This window comes from Prinia subflava, chromosome 31 (assembly GCF_021018805.1).
Source record: "Prinia subflava isolate CZ2003 ecotype Zambia chromosome 31, Cam_Psub_1.2, whole genome shotgun sequence".
Taxonomy (NCBI): domain Eukaryota; kingdom Metazoa; phylum Chordata; class Aves; order Passeriformes; family Cisticolidae; genus Prinia; species Prinia subflava.
The window spans coordinates 1774222-1790808 of NC_086277.1; the positions used below are offsets into that span (position 1 = coordinate 1774222).

A 16587-nucleotide genomic window follows, 5' to 3' on the forward strand; every position below is an offset into this window, starting at 1 on the left:
GCCCCTCCCCAAACAGCAACAACCTCAATTCCCAATCCCTGGAGGTCCCCAGGCCTTTCACCCCCAAAATCTGCCCCTCAGCCTCCCCCGATTGCCAATTCCCAGATTCCTCCTCAGCCCTTTCACCCCCAAATCTGCTCCGCAGCCCCTCCCAAGCTGTCACTTCCCAGACCCCATCCCAGCCCTTTTACCCCCCAAATGTCCTCCCAGCCCCTCCCAAATTTCCACCAGCGACCCCAATTCCCACCCCCGGAGTCCCCCCAGCCCTGCTCCTCTCCAGGGATGTTCCCGTAAATCCTGAGGGCCACCAAGGCCACCAGGCTGTCACCAGGCTAGGCCAACGCCACAGGATGACCCCCAGGAGCCCTTCCTTCCAGGCCCTCCTTCCTCCCGAGGCAAAGCCGGGGAATTCCACGCTCCAGGGGCACAGGAAGGCACCGAGGGGTCCCCTCAGTGCCCACCCCCCTCCTGCACCCCAAACCCACCCTGGACCCTGCGCCAGGCTCGCACCCCACCGGCATCCCCGCGCTGCCACCCCCGGGAGCATCCCCGGAGCGCCTGCAAAGACAATTCCTAATTAATTTCGCTTGTCCTGCCAAGAACTGATCGTTTCCTGCTCGAGAAATCGTGGCGGGCTCCGCGGCTTTCCCGGCAGCGGCATTCCTCGTTTTCCGCCGGGTGCCAGGCGGGCGGGCGGCTCTGGGGCAGCTCTGGGGCAGCTCTTATCTCCCGCCCGCAGCCCTCGGCTCCCTTCGGAGCGGGAGGCGCGAACAGAGCGAGGGAGAGCAGAGGAGGCACCCCCGGACTCCCCCAGGCACGTGGGCGCTGGTGTGGGGTGCCTGTCCCAGTGACCCCCCCCGAGTTTTGGGTGCCACCCCCAGCACCCAGGGGAGCCCCCGCACTCAGAGGAGCCGCTGCCATCGTGGGAAAATCGTCATGGGCAACTGTGTCCCCACGGTGAGTGACCCCCCCAATCCCTGTCCCTGCCCAGGGGTGTCACAGCCCCACGGAGGGGAGGGCGGGGGGCACGGGGGGCCCTGGGCTGAGCGGGGTCCTCGGTGTGAGGAGGAATGTGAGGGTCCCCAGTGCTGAGGGGGATCACAGGGGTCCCTGGTGCTGAGCAGGACCCTGGCAATCCCCAGTGCTGAGTGGGGTTTGGGGGTCCCTGGTGCTGAGTGGGGGTCACAGGAGTCCCCAGCACTGAGCAGAGCCCCAGTTCTCCCCCAGATCATGGGGGTCCCCAGTGCTGAGTGGGGTTTGGGGGTCCCTGGTGCTGAGCAGGACCCTGGCAATCCCCGGTGCTGAGTGGGGTTTGGGGGTGCCTGGTGCTGAGTGGGGGTCACAGGAATCCCCAGCACTGAGCAGAGCCCCAGTTCTCCCCCAGATCATGGGGGTCCCCAGTGCTGAGTGGGGTTTGGGGGTCCCTGGTGCTGAGTGGGGGTCACAGGAGACCCCAGCACTGAGCAAAGCCGTGAGGGTCCCCAGTTCTCCCCCCGATCATGGGGGTCCCTGGTGCTGAGTGGGGGTCACAGGAGTCCCCAGCACTGAGCAGAGCCATGAGGGTCCCCAGCTCTGCGCAGGATCATGGGGGTCCACTGGGCAGGGTGTGTGCCCACCCTCTTCTGCACCCACTGTCCAGGCTCTGCACCCACCCTCTGGGGTCAATGTCCACCCTCTGGGGCGTGCATCCTCCCACAGGGCTCCGTGTCCCTCCCCGTCCCGCACCCCTGGCTGTCACCAGCCCTCCGTGCCCGCAGCGTGTCCCTCCCTGATAACCCGCCCTGGATCCCCGCACCCCCGGGGGGCAGCCCCACGGCCGGGACCAGGGCGCTGCTGTGGGCTGTGGCACCTTCCTGACGCCCACCCCCCTCACCCGCAGACCCCCAGCATCCTGGAGACGCAGGACCCCCTGGACCTGGAGGAAATCATGGGCAACCTCTCCTCCTCCTACGAGGACACCACTGACACCAACGACACCATCCTGGACTACGACGCCGCGCCCTGCCACAACCACTTCTGCCCCCTCTTCCAGCGCGTGGCCCCTCCTTTCCTGGCCACCACCTGCGCCCTGGCCGCGCTGGCCACCGGCGCCCTGCTGGTGGCCCTGACCAAGCGTCCCCAGGCGTGGCGGTGGCCGCGGAGCCGCGCTCTGGTGGCGCAGCTGGCGCTGGGCACGGCGCTGTTCGCGGCACCGCTGCCGGCGCTGGCGGCGGGCGTGGCACGGGGCTGGCACCTGGGCGCGTGGCCGTGTCGCCTGGCGCACCTCCTGTGGCACTGGAGCCTCTTTGCCCAGGTGCTGCTGGTGGCCAGCGGCTCGTGTGGCACCGCCTGGGCCCGCTGGGACCCCCGGAGCCGCCGCCTGGCCGCGGGGCTGTGGGCAGCGGCGCTGCTCCTGGCCACGCCGGCTGCTCTGGTCAGCGGCGTGGCGGGCACCGGCTGCGTCCAGCGCAGCGTGGCCATCCTGGCCCCGGCCTACCTGCTGCACCTGAGCCTGTGCCTCTGCCTGCTGCTGCTGCTGCCCGCGGGGCTGCTGCTGGCCGCGATGGCCGTGCCGCGCCTCAGGGCGAGCTGGGCGGCCGGAGCCGGCCTCCTCTGGCTCTTGCCGGGGCTCTGGGCGCCCTACGGAGCGGGGCTGGCCGGGGAGTTCCTGCTGCAGGCCGGGCTGGTGCAGCCCACCTGCGGCTCCTTCGAGCACTTTGACCTGGCGCTGGGGCTGTGCCAGGGGCTGGGGGTGCTGCACTGCGGCCTCGGGCCCCTGGCGCTGCTGCTGGCCTGGCGCTGCCGGGGAGAGCCGAGCCCTGGGGGCTGTGGCTCGGAGCCCAAGGGACCTGCGGCACAGGGCTTGGCACCCAAGGGACCCGCGGCACAGGGCTTGGCACCCAAGGGATCCACTGCACCAGGCTCGGAGCCCTGGCACTGAGCCCTGGCCCCCTGGTGCCGGACTTGGACCCCCGGCACCAGACTTGGCTCCCTGAAACTGGACCCCGGCCACTGGGCAACCCCTGGCTGCCAATTTGGCCACCCTTGGCCTCCCAGCACCAGACTCTGGCACTCCCTGCACCAGTCCCTGTGCCGTCACCACCGACCCCTGGCCTGTCCCACACCAGGCTGGGCTACCCAGCACTGACCCCTGGCCACCTGGAACAAGCCTTGGTCTCCTGGCACTGACCCTTGGCTGCCCAGCACCGGCCCCTGCCCCTGGGCACTGGCCCCTGGCCCCACAGTGCCCCCCAACCCTGTGGGCCTCTGCCCCACACCCAGCACCCCCTCAGGACCCCCATTCTAAGCTCAGCTCAGAGTCCTCCACCCTCTGTCCCCTCCCTTGGGGTCTCAGCCCCATCTCTGGGGCCAGACCCTCCCCGACTGCCCAACGCAGAAAGCCCGGGGGGGTCACCCCAGGTTCCCCGGGTCACCCCAGGCTGCCGGGTGGGGTCACCCCAGGCTCCCAGGGGATCCCCGAGGCTCAGCCCCAGCCCAGCCCCAGTCCAGGGGGGGATTTCGGAAGTGATGGGATTTTTTCCATCTCTCCTGACAAGCCAAGAGCATCCAGTGGGAATAACACACAATAAACACAACGGCCAGAGGCACTCGTCCAGCCCAGTTAATGAACTGGATGGGACTGGGCGGTGATGGGGGGACGGGAAATGGGGGCGTGTGCTCCTCGTGCTTCCAAATTGGCAGGAAAAGTTCCTGTGGAAGCTGCGCAGCTGCCGGGGGGAGTGGGGCCAGAGCCCACGAGGGATGGGCGTGTGCGGTCACGGGGTGTGACACGGGGTGTGACACGGGGTGTGACACGGGGTGTGACACGGGGGGTGACACGGGGTGTGTGACATGGGCTGTGACACGGGCTGTGACACAGGGTGTGTGACACGGGGTGTGTGACATGGGGTGTGTGACACGGGCTGTGACACGGGGTGTGGCACGGGGTGTGCGACACGGGGGGTGTGACATGGGCTGTGACACGGGGTGTGTGACACAGGGTGTGACACGGGCTGTGTGACACGGGCTGTGGCACGGGGTGTGTGACACGGGGTGTGTGACACGGGGTGTGTGACACGGGGTGTGTGACACGGGCTGTGACACAGGCTGTGGCACGGGGTGTGTGACACAGGCTGTGGCACAGGGAGTGTGACACGGGCTGTGTGACACGGGGTGTGACACGGGCTGTGTGACAAGGGCTGTGTGACATGGGCTGTGTGACATGGGCTGTGTGACACGGGCACGGCACTGGGGGGACAGCGGGGCTGCTCTGCCCGGGCCATGCAGGACCTGGGGGCTCATCCCCCCCAAACTGCGGGACTGAGGGTGGGGAATGAGCCCAAACCGCCCCCAGAACCGGGGATCCATCAACCCCTGCAGGGACTCCACACCCCCAGCCCATTCCAGCCCCTCAGCATCATTTGGGGCAGGTAAAACCTTCCCCTTGCCCACCTGCCTGTCCCCTTGGACCCCCAGGCCACGGCCAGCCCAGGACATTCGGTCACCTGGTGTCCATGGGTCATCTCTGTCCCCTCCACACAGGGAGGGCAGAGCCTGGGATGTGGGTCAGGGCAGGGGGACAGGGCCACCTTTCCCTGCACCCCTCAGGTGACCCCAAATCAGACCAGGTTTCTCCCACGGGGGTTTGCACAGAGGAGGGACAGCGGGGAAGGAGTGTCCGGGTGGACATCACCCATGGCTGGGGTGTCCCTGTCACCTCGGGGTGGGGGGGACACGCCCAGGGCCCAGCTCCAAGGGGAGCCCCGTGCAGGCGGGTGACCCCAGGTCTTGTGGCACAGCCTCGTGATGCCATGAAATCACCCACCCTGGGCATGAAATCACCACCCTGGGCATGAAATCACCACCCTGGGCATGAAATCACCACCCTGGGCATGAAATCGCCCCTCCCGGGCACGCCAGGCTGCTGGGGATGGGATCGGGGGGACACATCCCCCCGGCAGTCCCCTCCCACCCTCGGGCACATAAACCCGGCAGCAGCGCTGCTCCCGCCCGCCTCCAGCACCGACCATGGGCCACCCGCAGCTCTGGCTGCCCCTCCTGGCCGGGCTCGTGGGGATCCTGGCCCAGGAAGGTAAGGGGGACAGCGGGGTGGGGGACAGGAACCAGCACGGAGCAGGGCGGGCCCAGGGGGGAGGTGGCAGCAGCTCCTGCATCACTCTCGGTCAGCGGGGCTGGAGGATGCTGGAGCCGGGAGTCACCCCGAGGGGACAGCAGAAGGCTTGGGGACAGTCAGAGAGGGCTGTGGGACAACCCAATCTCCCTCCACGTCCCCTCTGCTGTCCCCAGACCTGTACAGAAAGGTGTTCGTGTTCCGGAAGGATCCCAGCGACGCCTACGTGGTGCTGCGGGCGCGGCTGGAGCAGCCCCTGCACAACTTCACCGTGTGCCTGCGCTCCTACACCGACCTCAGCCGGCCCCACAGCCTCTTCTCCTACGCCACCAAAGCCCAGGACAACGAGATCCTGCTCTTCAAGCCCAGACCTGAGGAGTATCGCTTCTACGTGGGCGGCAAATTCGTCACCTTCCGCGTCCCCGAGGGCCGCGGGGACTGGGAGCACGTGTGCGCCAGCTGGGAATCCGCCACCGGCATCGCCGAGTTCTGGCTCAACGGGAAACCCTGGCCGAGGAAGGGGCTGCAGAGGGGACACGCGGTGGGGGCCACGGCCGCCATCCTGCTGGGGCAGGACCAGGACAGCTTCGGTGGCGGTTTTGACCCCTACAACTCCTTCTCGGGGGAGCTGACCGATGTCCACCTGTGGGACGTGGCACTGTCACCGGACAAGATGCGCGCGGCCTTCCTGTCCCTGCGCCTGCCGCCCGCGCTGCTGGCCTGGAAGAGCCTCAGCTACGAGGTGAAGGGAGACGTGGTGGTGAAACCCCGGCTCCGGGAGGTGCTGGGGAGCTGAGGGCAGCGGGGTCCGGGGCGGGGGTGGCCTTAGTCCCCCCTGTCCCCTCCTCACCCCCGTCACTCACACCCATCTCCCCAGCACCCAGCACCTCTACCACCCACCACGAGGAAGGTTCTCCAGCTTGTGACAGGGTCCCTCTGAGTGCCACCAGCACCCATGGGGCACCCATTCCCCTTCCCACGGGGCACCCACTCCCCTTCCCACGGGGCACCCACTCCCCTTCCCACGGGGCACCCATTCCCCTTCCCACGGGGCACCCATTCCCCTTCCCACGGAGCACCCACTCCCCTTCCCACGGGGCACCCACTCCCCTTCCCACGGGCACCCACTCCCCTTCCCACAGGGCACCCATTCCCCTTCCCACGGGGCGCCCACTCCCCTTCCCACGCCCCCCGAGCTGCCCACGGCCGTCCCTGCATGGGCAGGACACGGATCCAGAGCTCCAGCCCCACACAGTGTCAGGGATGGGAAGGGCCCTCCCCTGGGGACAGGGGAACTGTCCCCAAAGCCGGCCCCGTGCTCAGGCACCATCCCCGGGCTGATTGCCCAACAGCCCCGCGGCTTGGGGACAAAGGTCGCTGTCACCACCAAAGCCACTGTCACCCTTGGGTGTCCTCTGAGCAGCTCCGGGTTGCTCCGATCCCCCTTCCCACAGCGGTGACAGTGGCCGGGTTCCACGGTGCCATGGCACGGCTGTGGCTCTGCCTCCTCATCCTCACTGCTCTCTTCAGCCCCGCGGCCCAAGGTAGCAGTGGGGGGACACTGGGACCCCCCTCTGGGGACAAGGGGAAAGGGGGGTGCAGAGGGGGGCACGGGGAGACGCTGGTGGGTTTATGGGGGCACTGGGGCACCCTGAGTGCTCCGAGAGGGTGCAGGGTGGGGGCAAAGGGGGCCATGGGGGAGCCCACAGTAACCTTGGGGCACCCCAAGCTCTGCAAGGGGGAACGGGGGCCCACGAGGGTGTGCAGGGGGACCCCCGGTTTCTGTGCCACAAAAGGAGCTCACAGGACTCATCAAGGGGGGGCTGTGCAGGGCACAGGGGTCTCAGCAAGGGTGGGAGGAGGGGACATGATGGCAGCACGGCAAGAGCCCAAAGGGACACCCTGAGGACCGGAATGGGGGGACAGCAGCCGGGGGGGTGGCAGGGACACGAGGGTCCCACAGGCAGGAACAGCAGGGCAGGGAGACCCCCAGCCCAGGCTGAGCTCTGGGTGCTGCAGAGACAAAGAAGGCCCAGATCTGGGCGAAGCCATCGGCACCCACCAGGTACCACCCGCTGATGCTGACCTGCGAAGTCACCGGAGACCCCGGGTAAGACCCCCCACCCTCCCTCCCACGGCCCCGGGGGTGGGCAGGGAGCACCACGGGCCCCACGTGTGCCCCTGCTCGAGTGACCCCAGCCCGGTGCAGGCCCCAGGAGTTCCTGTGGGAGAAGAAAGAGAGCCCAGTTCCTCTGCAGAAAGGCCCTGACAGCGTCCTGCTCTTCCCCTCCTTCAACGACACCCACCTGGGCACCTACACCTGCACGGCCACCAGCCTCCAGGGCAGGGCTGTGGCCACCTACACCCTGTGGATAAACGGTAGGGGTGGCACTGAGGGGACAGCTGGGGACTCCACTGTCCTTACCACCCTGTGCCACAGCCGGTGGTGGTGGCACTGCCCCGGGGGCTGATGCTGGAGGTCACCTGTGTCTCACCTCCCCCAGACCTGGGCAGGTCGGTGTTCGTGTTCCCCCAGGAGTCCAAAACCGCCCACGTGCAGGTGACGGCGAGGCTGGAGCAGCCCCTGAACAACTTCACCGTGTGCCTGAGGTCCTTCACCGACCTCACGCGGCCCTACAGCCTCTTCTCCTACGCCACCCAAAAGCAGAGCAACGAGATCCTGCTCTTCAAGCCCAAACCCGGCCAGTACGAGCTCGCCGTGGGGGACAAGTTCTTGTTCTTCCAAGTGCCCACAAACATCGCGGAGAGCGAGCACGTCTGCGTCAGCTGGGAGTCCTCCACCGGCATCGTGGGCTTCTGGTTCAACGGGAAGCCCTGGCCGAGGAAGGGGCTGCAGAAGGGGTACACGGTGGGAGTGCCGGCGTCCATCCTGCTGGGACAGGACCAGGACACCTTCGGGGGTGGCTTCGATGCCCAGCAGTCCTTTGTGGGGGAGATTTCCTCCGTGTACATGTGGGACACGGGGATCTCCACCGGGGAGGTGAGGTCGGCCATGTACGACGACCCCACGCAAACCCCCGTCTTCGGCTGGAGGAATTTCCCCTACAAGGTCGTGGGCGAGGTGTACCTGAAGCCCTGAGGCTGTTTGGGGGGTGTCCCCCATCCCTGCTGTGTAACCCCCTCCCCCAAAGCCACCCAACGTCACATAAATGGAGAAATGGGTGTTTAGGGTGCTGGTGGTCTTTGGGGGGCGTGGGTTGAGGCCCACCGAGGCACTGCAGGTGATGGATCCAGGCTCAGAAACTCCCTAGGGTGAGTGGGAAGGGGGACAAAGGCTCCCAGCCCAGAGCCTTGCTCTGGTTTGGGGACACAGGGCTGAGCTGGGGACAGGGCAGTCCTGGGGTTATGTGCACCCCTGGCAGCCCCCAGGCATGGTGGGGCAGAACCCGGGGGGCCAGGACTGTTGGGGGGCAGCCCTGGGACAGCCCGGTGTCCCCAAGCTTGGGGAGGTTCAGTGCCGTGTCCCAGAGCCCTGAGGGTGCAATCCTGGAGCCTTTGGGGGATCAGCCCTGTGTGTCCCTGGGGGCTCAGTCCTGTGTGTCCCTGGGGGTTCAGTCCTGTGTGTCCCTGGGGGTTCAGTTCTGTGTGTCCCTGGGCCTTCAGCCCTGTGTGTCCCTGAGGGTTCAGTCCTGTGAGTCCCTGGGGGTTCAGTCCTGGAGCCCCATGCCCTGGTGGGGGGCACAGTCCCATGTCCTGGGGGATTCAGCCCCACAGCTCTGGGGGTGAAGCCCTGGAGCCCCTGGGGGCGCAGCTCTGCATCCCGGGGATTCAGCCCCGGGTGTCTCACATACCCGCAGGGTCCAGCCTTGTGTCCCGCCGATGCCGTCCTGGAGTCCTGAGGGGTTCAGCCCCATGTCCTGGAGCCTGCGGGGGTCACTCCCAGAGCCCCGGGGTGGCAATCCCGTGTCCGGGGGGCCTCAATCCCAGAGCCCCGGGGGGCTCAGCCCCTGTCCCGGGGAGCTCAGCCCCTGCCCCGGAGGGCTCAGCCCCTGTCCCGGAGGGTTCAGCCCCTGCCCCGGAGGGTTCAGCTCCTGTCCCGGAGGGCTCAGCCCCTGTCCCGGAGGGTTCAGCCCCTGTCCCAGAGGGTTCAGCCCCGCAGCCCCGGAGGGTTCAGCCCCTGTCCCGGAGGATTCAGCCCCTGTCCCGGAGGGTTCAGCCCCTGCCCCGGAGGGTTCAGCCCCTGCCCCGGGGGGTTCATCCCGTGTCCCAGAGGGTTCAGCCCCGCAGCCCCGGAGGGTTCAGCCCCGCAGCCCCGGAGGGTTCAGCCCCTGCCCCGGAGGGTTCAGCCCCTGTCCCGGAGGGTTCAGCCCCTGCCCCGGAGGGTTCATCCCGTGTCCCGGAGGGTTCATCCCGTGTCCCGGAGGGTTCAGCCCCTGTCCCGGAGGGTTCAGCCCCTGCCCCGGAGGGCTCAGCCCCTGTCCCGGAGGGTTCAGCCCCTGCCCCGGAGGGTTCAGCCCCCAGTCCTGCACAGCCCCGTCCCGGGGCTCCAGCTCGCTGTCCCGGAGGGTTCAGCCCGTGTCCCACAGCCCCGTGTCCCGGCCCGTCCCCTCCTTGTCCCTCCGCGCTCCTCGACACCCACCCGACCTCGACCACCCCTCCGTCCCCATTGTCCCCTGTGTCACCCCCGGGCCCGCCCGCGCCGCCTCCATCGCTCGCTGCGGCCTCTCCCGGCCCCGCTCCTCCCCCGCTCCGCCCCAGCTCCAGCCCCGCTCCTCCCCAACCCCGGCCCCGCTCCGCCCCGGCCTGGCCCAGGCCTGGCCCAGATCCTCCCCAGATCCTCCCCAGCTCCTCCCCAGCTCCTCCCCAGCTCCTCCCCAGCCCCGGCCCCGGCTCCGCCCCGTGCGGCCTCCCCGGTACGGCGGGGCCGGGGCGGAGGGAGCGGAGCGGGGCCGGGGCCCAGCGGGGTCGGGCCCGGAGCCCGTGGGGAGGCGGAGGGGCCGGAGCTGGGCGGCCACACGGGCCCGGGGGCTGAACGGGGGTCCCGGGGGGGTGAACGGGGGTCCCGGGGGTGAACGGGGGTCCCGGGGGAGGTGAACGGGGGTCCCGGGGGCTGATCGGGGGTCCCGGGGGGTCCCGGGGGCTGATCGGGGGTCCCGGGGGGGTGAACGGGGGTCCCGGGGGGCTAATCGGGGGTCCCGGGGGCTGAACGGGGGTCCCGGGGGGGTGAACGGGGGTCCCGGGGGCTGATCGGGGGTCCCGGGGGCTGATCGGGGGTCCCGGGGGCTGATGAGGTGCGGGGGTCTGATCTGGGGGTCCCGGTTACACTCTCCTGGGGGAGGGCTGGGGGTCCTGACATGAGGGGTCTCAATTGGGGGATCTGCGTTTGGGGTCTGGGGGCTTCATTTGGGAGTCCCAGGAGGCCTGGCCAGGGGGTGCAGGGCAGCTCGGGCTACCCTGGCCACCATCTCCAGGGTGTGGTTTTGGGGGTCCCGGGGGTCCTGGCATGGGGGGTCTGAACTGGGGAGTCTGGGGTCTTGACTGGGGGGTCCTGGGGGTCTGGGCAGGTTCTGCAGGGGGTTGGTTTTGGGGGGCCGGGGGTCCTGATGGGCAGGGTCTGAGCTGGGGCTCTGGGGGCTTTATTTAGGGGTCCCAAGGGTGCTGGCCAGGGGTTTTGGGGGTGGCACTGGGGCTCCTGGAGGTGTGCTGGGTTCTCCAGGGGGGCGGTGTTGGGGGGTCTGGGGGCCTGCGCTGGGGGTCCCTGCAATGGGCTCACCGGGGTCTGGGCTGACTTTGGGGGTCCGAGCTGGGGGTCCCAGGGGCCTGAAGGGAGGCTTGGCCATGTTCTCCAGGGTTGGTGTTGGGGAGCGTTAATGGGGGTCTCAGGGATCCTGGCCGGGGGTCCTGGGGAGGTGGTGACAGGGTCTGGGGTCCTGAGAGGAGGGTCCCCCAGGAAGTCTGACCTTGTGGGTCACGGGGGCCTGGTCAGGAGGTCCCAGGGGACTGAACTGGGGGTCCCAGAGGGCTTGGCCATGCTCTTGGGGGGAGGGGGGTTGTACTGAGGGTCCTGGAGATGCTGGAGGCTTTCTGGGGAGGAGGTGTTGGGTGTCCTGGGGGTCCTGGCCAGGGGTTCCTGGGGGACCTGAATTGGGGGTCACTGGGGATCTGATTTGGGGGCCTGACCACATTCTCCTGGGAGTGGTATTGGGGGTCCTGGAGGTCCTGACATGGGGGCTCTGATTTGGGGGTCCTGGCCAGGGGGTCCCAGGGAATCTGAACTGTGAGTCCCAGGGGTCATGGCCAGGGGGTCTTGGGGGTCCTGACGTGGCTGTGTTCTCTGGGGGGTGGTACTGGGAGGCACAGGGGCCTGACCTGGGGGGTCCTGGGGATCTGAAATGGGGGCCCCAAGGGTTCTGACCTGGGGGGGGCTGGCTAGAGGATCCCAGGGGATCTTCCCTGGGGGTCCGAAATGGGGGTTTCAGACATCCTGACCTGGGGCTCCTGTGGGTCCTGACCTGGGGGATCCCATGGTATCTGCCCTGGGGGTCTGAAATGGGGATTCCAAACCATTTCCCTGGGGCTCCTGTGGGTCCTGACCTGTGGGATTTGAGGGGATCTGCCCTGGGGGTCTGATAGGGGGGTTCCAGACGTCCTGACCTGAGGCTCCTGTGGGTCCTGACCTGGGGGATCCCATGGTATCTGCCCTGGGGGTCCGGAATGGGGATTCCAAACCATTTCCCTGGGGCTCCTGTGGGTCCAAGGGGATCTGCCTTGGGGGTCCGAAATGGGGATTCCAGACATCCTGACCTGGGGCTCCTGTGGGTCCTGACCTGGGGGATCCCAGGGGATCTGCCCTGGGGGTCTGAAATGGGGGTTCCAGACCATTTCCCTGTGGTTCCTGTGGGTCCTGACCTGGGGGATTTGAGGGAATCTGCCCCGGGGGTCCCGGCAGTTGTGTCCCAAGGCTCTGGCCCGCGCGATGTCCCCAGAGCAGCAGTGTCCCCTGTCCCCACAGGCGATGGGGGCATCGGAGCCGCCCAACTTCTCGTGGGTGGTGGAGGGCCGGCTGGCGGGGCTGGCGATGCCGCGGGAGCCGGGGCACTACCGCTACCTGCGGGAGCGCGGCGTGCGGCACCTGGTGTCGCTGACCGAGCGCGCCCCGCCGCACCACGGCTGCTGTCCCCAGATCCGGCTGCACCGGCTCCGCGTGGCCGACTTCACCCCGCCGAGCCCCGAGCAGATCCAGAGCTTCCTGCAGATCGTGGAGGAGGCCAATGGCCGCGGGGAGGTGGGGACACGGGGACACGGGGGAGGGGACAGCGCGGGGACATCTGGGGGGTGATACCTGGGGGGTGACTGGGGGACAACAGTGGGGAGACACTGCGGGGGCAACTGGGGAAGGCAACTGGGGGAGACTGGGGAGGGGACAACTGGGGGACACCTGGGGGACACCTGGGGGGTGATACCTGGGGTTACCTGGGGGACAGCTGGGGGACATTTGGGGGGTGATACCTGGGGGGTGACTGGGGGATATCTGGGGGTTGATACCTGGGGGACAACAGTGGGGAGACATTGCGGGGGCAACTGGGGAATGCAACTGGGGGATGCAACTGGGGGAGACTGGGGAGACGACAACTGGGGGACACCTGGGGGACACCTGGGGGGTGATACCTGGGGGTACCTGGGGGACACCTGAGGGACATTTGGGGGGGTGATACCTCGTGGACAACAGTGGGGAGACACTGCGGGGGCACCTGGGGAAGGCAACTGGGGGACACTGGGGAGGGGACACCTGGGGGACATCTGGGGGGTGATACCTGGGGGTACCTGGGGGACATTTGAGGGGTGATACCTGGGGGACAACTGTGGGGAGACCCTGCGGGGGCACCTAGGGAAGGCAACTGGGGGAGACTGGGGAGGGGACAACTGGGGGACACCTGGGGGACATCTGGGGGGTGATACCTGGGGACACCTGGGGGACATTTGAGGGGTGATACCTGGGGGACAACTGTGGGGAGACCCTGCGGGGGCACCTGGGGGAGACTGGGGAGGGGAGAACTGGGGTGGTGACCCTGGGGAGGGGAATCTGGGGGGATACCTGGGGGAAGATACCAGGAGTGACCCTAGGGGAGGGGTAACACTAGGGAAGATATCTGGGGGAACACCTAAGGGACACCTGGGGGGAGACACCCTGAGGGGGCGCCATGTCAGGGTGGGGGACACCTCGAGGGTGTGACATCGTGGTGGGGTGAGACCTCAGCAGGGTCACACTTTGAGGGGGGTGACCTCCAAGTCACCTCAGGGGGGTGACACCTCACAGGGGGAGGGACACCTTGAGGAGGGACATTTGGGGGGATGGCACCTTGGTGGTGGGGGGCACTTTGGAGGGGTGACATCTTGGCAAGATGACGCCTTGCTGGGGGACACCTTGGGGGTGACGCCTGGGGGGAGATGACATTTTGGGCAAATGGCACCTTAGTGGGGGAGGGACATGACTTGAGGAACGACACCTTGGCAGGGTGACACCTGGAGGAGAACACACACCTGTGGTAGGGTTGGGTGACACCTGGTGGCTGTGACATCTCCGGGGGCCGCACCCTGGGGGTTGACACATCCGGGAGGATGAGGAGAGGGGTGAGGGAAGGTGACACCAGTGCCAAAGCGGGCATCACCTGTCACCCAGGGAGTAACACGGGGAGCACAGGGGGGGTCTGGCAGTGACACCCACCCGCTGTGTCCCCCTGTCCAGGCCGTGGCAGTTCACTGCATGCTGGGCCACGGCCGGACGGGCACCCTGCTGGCCTGTTACCTGTGCAAGGAGCGGCACCTGGCCGGCGGCGACGCCATCCGCGAGATCCGGCGGCTCCGGCCGGGCTCCATCGAGACGGCGGAGCAGGAGCAGGCTGTGATGCACTTCTGCCAGTGCCTGCAGTAGGTGCCACCCTCCCGGGGGTCCCCTGTCACCATGGGGGTCTCTTCCCCCAGCTGTGGCTTCCAAATGTCCCCAGGCCTCGCTCACCGGTGGCATCTGCCACTCCGCAGCCCTGGGCACCTGAGCACAGGGATGGGATGAATGGAATTGGGCACCCCGAAGTGCTGGGTGTTCCCAGCACCATCTGTTCCTTCCTGCATTAAAGGACTGGCCTGTGGCTTCTCTCCAGGTCTGGTTTTGGGGTTCACGCTGGGGGGATGCTCTGCTGGGCACCCCCAGACCCGGCTTGGTTGGCAGCTGCATCCTGGGGTTTGGGGTCCTGGCTCTGGGGTCCCTTGGGGTCCTGGCTCTGGGGTCCCTTGGGGTCCCAGCTCTGGGGTCCTGGGTTTGGGGTTCCTCAGGGTTCTGGTTTCTGATTCTGGCTTTGAGCTCCCTCAGGGCCCTGATTTTGGGGTCATTCAGGGTCCTGGTTCTGGGGTTTTGGGGTCCTGGCTCTGGGGTTTTGGGGGTCCCGGCTCTGGCGTCCTGGGTTTGGGGTTCCTCAGGGTTCTGGTTCTGGATCCCGGCTTTGAGCTCCCTCAGGGCCCTGATTTTGGGGTCATTCAGGGTCCTGGTTCTGGGGTTGTTTGGGGTCCTGGCTCTGGGGTCCTGTGGGTTCTCAGCTCTTGGCTTGTGGCTTTGGAGCCTGGCTTAGGAGTTCTGGCTTTGGGGTCCCAGCTCTGCATCCTGGCTCGGGGTCCCTCAGGGTCCTGGTTCCAGGGTCATGGGTCTGGGGTCTCTCTGGGTTGTGGTTCTGGGATCCCTTGGTGTCCCAGCTCTGGGGTCTCCCTGGGTCTTGGGTTTGGGGTCCCAACTCTGGGTTCTGGCTCTGGGATCCTTTGGGGCACTCATTGTGGGGTCCCAGGGTTCTGACTTTGGGGTCATTTGGGCTCCCAGCTCTGGGCTCCCGGCTCTGGGTTCTGGTTTTGGGGTCCCAGATCTGGATCCTGACTCTGGGGTCCCTCAGGGTCCTGGTTCTGGCATCCTGGGTCTGGGGTCCTCAGGGATCCCTGCCCAAGGGTGGTTCTGGCTCTGGGGTCCTTCAGGGACCACGAGCAGTCGCATTTCAGCCCCCTCAGAGCACCCCCAGAGCTGTCACCCGCCAGTGCCCTGATGCCACGTGGAGGGTGACAACCGTGTCAGCGCCCGGGGGCCGACCCGGGACGGTGACGCTTAAAGTGTAGCTTAGCCGGAATTGAGGCATCTCCATCCAAAAATCCAATCCTGGAAATCTCTTCTCAGCTGCTCCTAACCTTGGTGGCATTTAAATCCTGGTTGGGAGCGGTGTCACCGTCACTGTCCCCGTTTCTGGGCGGGTGGCACATGGCTGGGAGCGCCCCGGGCACAACCACGGCCAGCGCCTCAACCAGCAGCTCCACGGTCCCCAAAAGTTCCTTTGGAACGGCACAATGTCACCGTCCTCCCTGAGGGACCAGGCGCCAGGGTGGTGACACCGGCGTGGTGACACCGGCGTGGTGACACCGGGCACCACTGGCAATCCAGCTGTGCCCTGCCCAGAGGTGACCAGAATTGGGAAGGGGCCTCACCACAGGGTGTGGGGTCACTCCAAAACTCCGGGGCTGCACAGCTGCCCCTGGTGCCCCCCGTGGTGGCATTTTGGGGACACTGATGTCCCCCAAGCAGTGACACGGTGAGGCCACACCAGCACATGGGGCCGTGTGGGTGGCATGGGGTGCCCAGTTTGGGGGCCCAGCCCTGCGTGGGGGCTCCATGGGGACAATGGGGACACGGTGGGGACGATGTGGCCGCGGTGGGGACACTGTGGCCGCGGTGGCAGTGCCGGACAGCGGTGTCCAGCCTAAGCTCACATGGGCCGGAGCGGCCGAAAGCTGCTTACGGCAGAATTATTGCCCTTAACTCCGCTGACTCCGCGCTGTCCTCAGAGTCCCCTGGGCTCAGGGGGCCAGGCCGGGCTGGGGGGGCTCCACGGACCCCCCACCCCTCCAAGGGGGGCTGGGCTGGGGGGGCATCGCCCCAGCGCCGCTCCTGGGGCTCCCGTGTGGCCGGGCTGGTGTCACACGTGCAGGGTTTGCTCGTCCCTCGACCCCAGCTCTGCGCCAGGGACACCACCAGGATGTCCCCTCTGTCCCCTGAGTCCCCTCCTGTCCCCCCAGCCTGGCGAGCAGCCCAGCTCCGGCTCAGCCTGCGGGATGGGGACATGGCACCGGTGGCTGTCCCCGTGTGGGGACACATTTAGGATGGGATTAGAGAGCAGGAGCTGGGATGGGGAAGGGCGAGCGGGGAGTGTTGGCACAAAGGGACAGAGGGGACAGAGGGGACATGGGGCTGGGCTTGCCTGTCACAGCCCCCGGTGCCACCCACCTGTCCCTGTGTCCCACGGGGGGATCACACACCCAAACCCCATGGCAACGCCCACCCACCCAAACCCCATGGCCACCCCACCTACGTGTCCTTCCATGTCCCATCCATGTGTCCCGTCCATGTCCCACCCGTGTGTCCCCTCTTTGACCCACCACAGTCCCACCCCTGTGTCCCTTCTGTGTCCCCTGGTGTCACACCTGTGCCC

The 16587-nt window shown here is 67.5% G+C and overlaps 4 protein-coding genes and 1 long non-coding RNA gene across 10 annotated transcripts; 4 read left to right on the forward strand and 1 right to left on the reverse strand.

The window, feature by feature from the left end:
- Positions 1 to 528: 528 nt before the first annotated feature.
- Positions 529 to 3626, forward strand: LOC134562871 (atypical chemokine receptor 1-like). The gene is made up of 2 exons (XM_063420496.1): positions 529 to 957; positions 1880 to 3626. Exons 1-2 carry the CDS (start codon positions 937 to 939, stop codon positions 2918 to 2920), a joined length of 1062 nt encoding a protein of 353 aa, XP_063276566.1. The 5' UTR covers positions 529 to 936; the 3' UTR covers positions 2921 to 3626.
- A 510-nt stretch (positions 3627 to 4136) lies between these two features.
- Positions 4137 to 5918, forward strand: APCS (amyloid P component, serum). Its single transcript, XM_063420511.1, has 2 exons — positions 4137 to 5071; positions 5287 to 5918. The coding sequence occupies exons 1-2, from the start codon at positions 5008 to 5010 to the stop codon at positions 5904 to 5906; spliced, it is 684 nt and encodes a 227-aa protein (XP_063276581.1). The 5' UTR covers positions 4137 to 5007; the 3' UTR covers positions 5907 to 5918.
- Positions 5919 to 6065: 147 nt separating this feature from the next.
- On the forward strand, positions 6066 to 8678 carry LOC134562854 (mucosal pentraxin-like). Of its 2 annotated transcripts, XM_063420460.1 has the most exons (4): positions 6066 to 6654; positions 7130 to 7220; positions 7320 to 7489; positions 7615 to 8678. In XM_063420460.1, the coding sequence occupies exons 1-4, from the start codon at positions 6066 to 6068 to the stop codon at positions 8208 to 8210; spliced, it is 1446 nt and encodes a 481-aa protein (XP_063276530.1). In that variant the 3' UTR covers positions 8211 to 8678. The 2 variants fall into 2 exon arrangements, with proteins under 2 accessions (XP_063276530.1, XP_063276531.1); XM_063420461.1 differs by lacking the exon at positions 6066 to 6654 and having other exon boundaries at positions 6784 to 7220; positions 7615 to 8676.
- On the reverse strand, positions 7274 to 7740 carry LOC134562911 (uncharacterized). The gene is made up of 3 exons (XR_010083283.1): positions 7606 to 7740; positions 7417 to 7476; positions 7274 to 7332 (listed from the first exon to the last, which is right to left on the reverse strand). It is a non-coding gene; the product is annotated as an uncharacterized LOC134562911 (long non-coding RNA).
- A 1217-nt stretch (positions 8679 to 9895) lies between the features above and the next one.
- Positions 9896 to 14217, forward strand: DUSP23 (dual specificity phosphatase 23). 5 transcript variants are annotated; one of them, XM_063420531.1, is made up of 3 exons: positions 9896 to 9984; positions 12084 to 12356; positions 13818 to 14217. In XM_063420531.1, exons 2-3 carry the CDS (start codon positions 12087 to 12089, stop codon positions 14001 to 14003), a joined length of 456 nt encoding a protein of 151 aa, XP_063276601.1. In that variant the 5' UTR covers positions 9896 to 9984; positions 12084 to 12086; the 3' UTR covers positions 14004 to 14217. The 5 variants fall into 5 exon arrangements, with proteins under 5 accessions (XP_063276601.1, XP_063276603.1, XP_063276602.1 ...); XM_063420533.1 differs by lacking the exon at positions 9896 to 9984 and adding an exon at positions 10324 to 10353; XM_063420532.1 differs by lacking the exon at positions 9896 to 9984 and adding an exon at positions 11223 to 11348.
- The last annotated feature ends 2370 nt before the right edge of the window (positions 14218 to 16587 follow it).

Excerpts from the sequence above, each read along its gene's own strand:
- APCS (XM_063420511.1), top strand. The coding sequence starts at position 5,008 with ATGGGCCACCCGCAGCTCTGGCTGCCCCTCCTGGCCGGGCTCGTGGGG. Across the intron at positions 5,072-5,286 it reads GGGGATCCTGGCCCAGGAAG|ACCTGTACAGAAAGGTGTTC; the intron begins GTAAGGGGGACA and ends TGCTGTCCCCAG.
- LOC134562871 (XM_063420496.1), top strand. The coding sequence starts at position 937 with ATGGGCAACTGTGTCCCCACG. Across the intron at positions 958-1,879 it reads TGGGCAACTGTGTCCCCACG|ACCCCCAGCATCCTGGAGAC; the intron begins GTGAGTGACCCC and ends CCTCACCCGCAG.
- LOC134562854 (XM_063420460.1), top strand. The coding sequence starts at position 6,066 with ATGGGGCACCCATTCCCCTTCCCACGGGGCACCCACTCCCCTTCCCAC. Across the intron at positions 7,221-7,319 it reads GAAGTCACCGGAGACCCCGG|GCCCCAGGAGTTCCTGTGGG; the intron begins GTAAGACCCCCC and ends AGCCCGGTGCAG. Across the intron at positions 7,490-7,614 it reads CTACACCCTGTGGATAAACG|ACCTGGGCAGGTCGGTGTTC; the intron begins GTAGGGGTGGCA and ends CACCTCCCCCAG.
- DUSP23 (XM_063420529.1), top strand. The coding sequence starts at position 12,048 with ATGTCCCCAGAGCAGCAGTGTCCCCTGTCCCCACAGGCGATGGGGGCA. Across the intron at positions 12,357-13,817 it reads AGGCCAATGGCCGCGGGGAG|GCCGTGGCAGTTCACTGCAT; the intron begins GTGGGGACACGG and ends CCCCCTGTCCAG.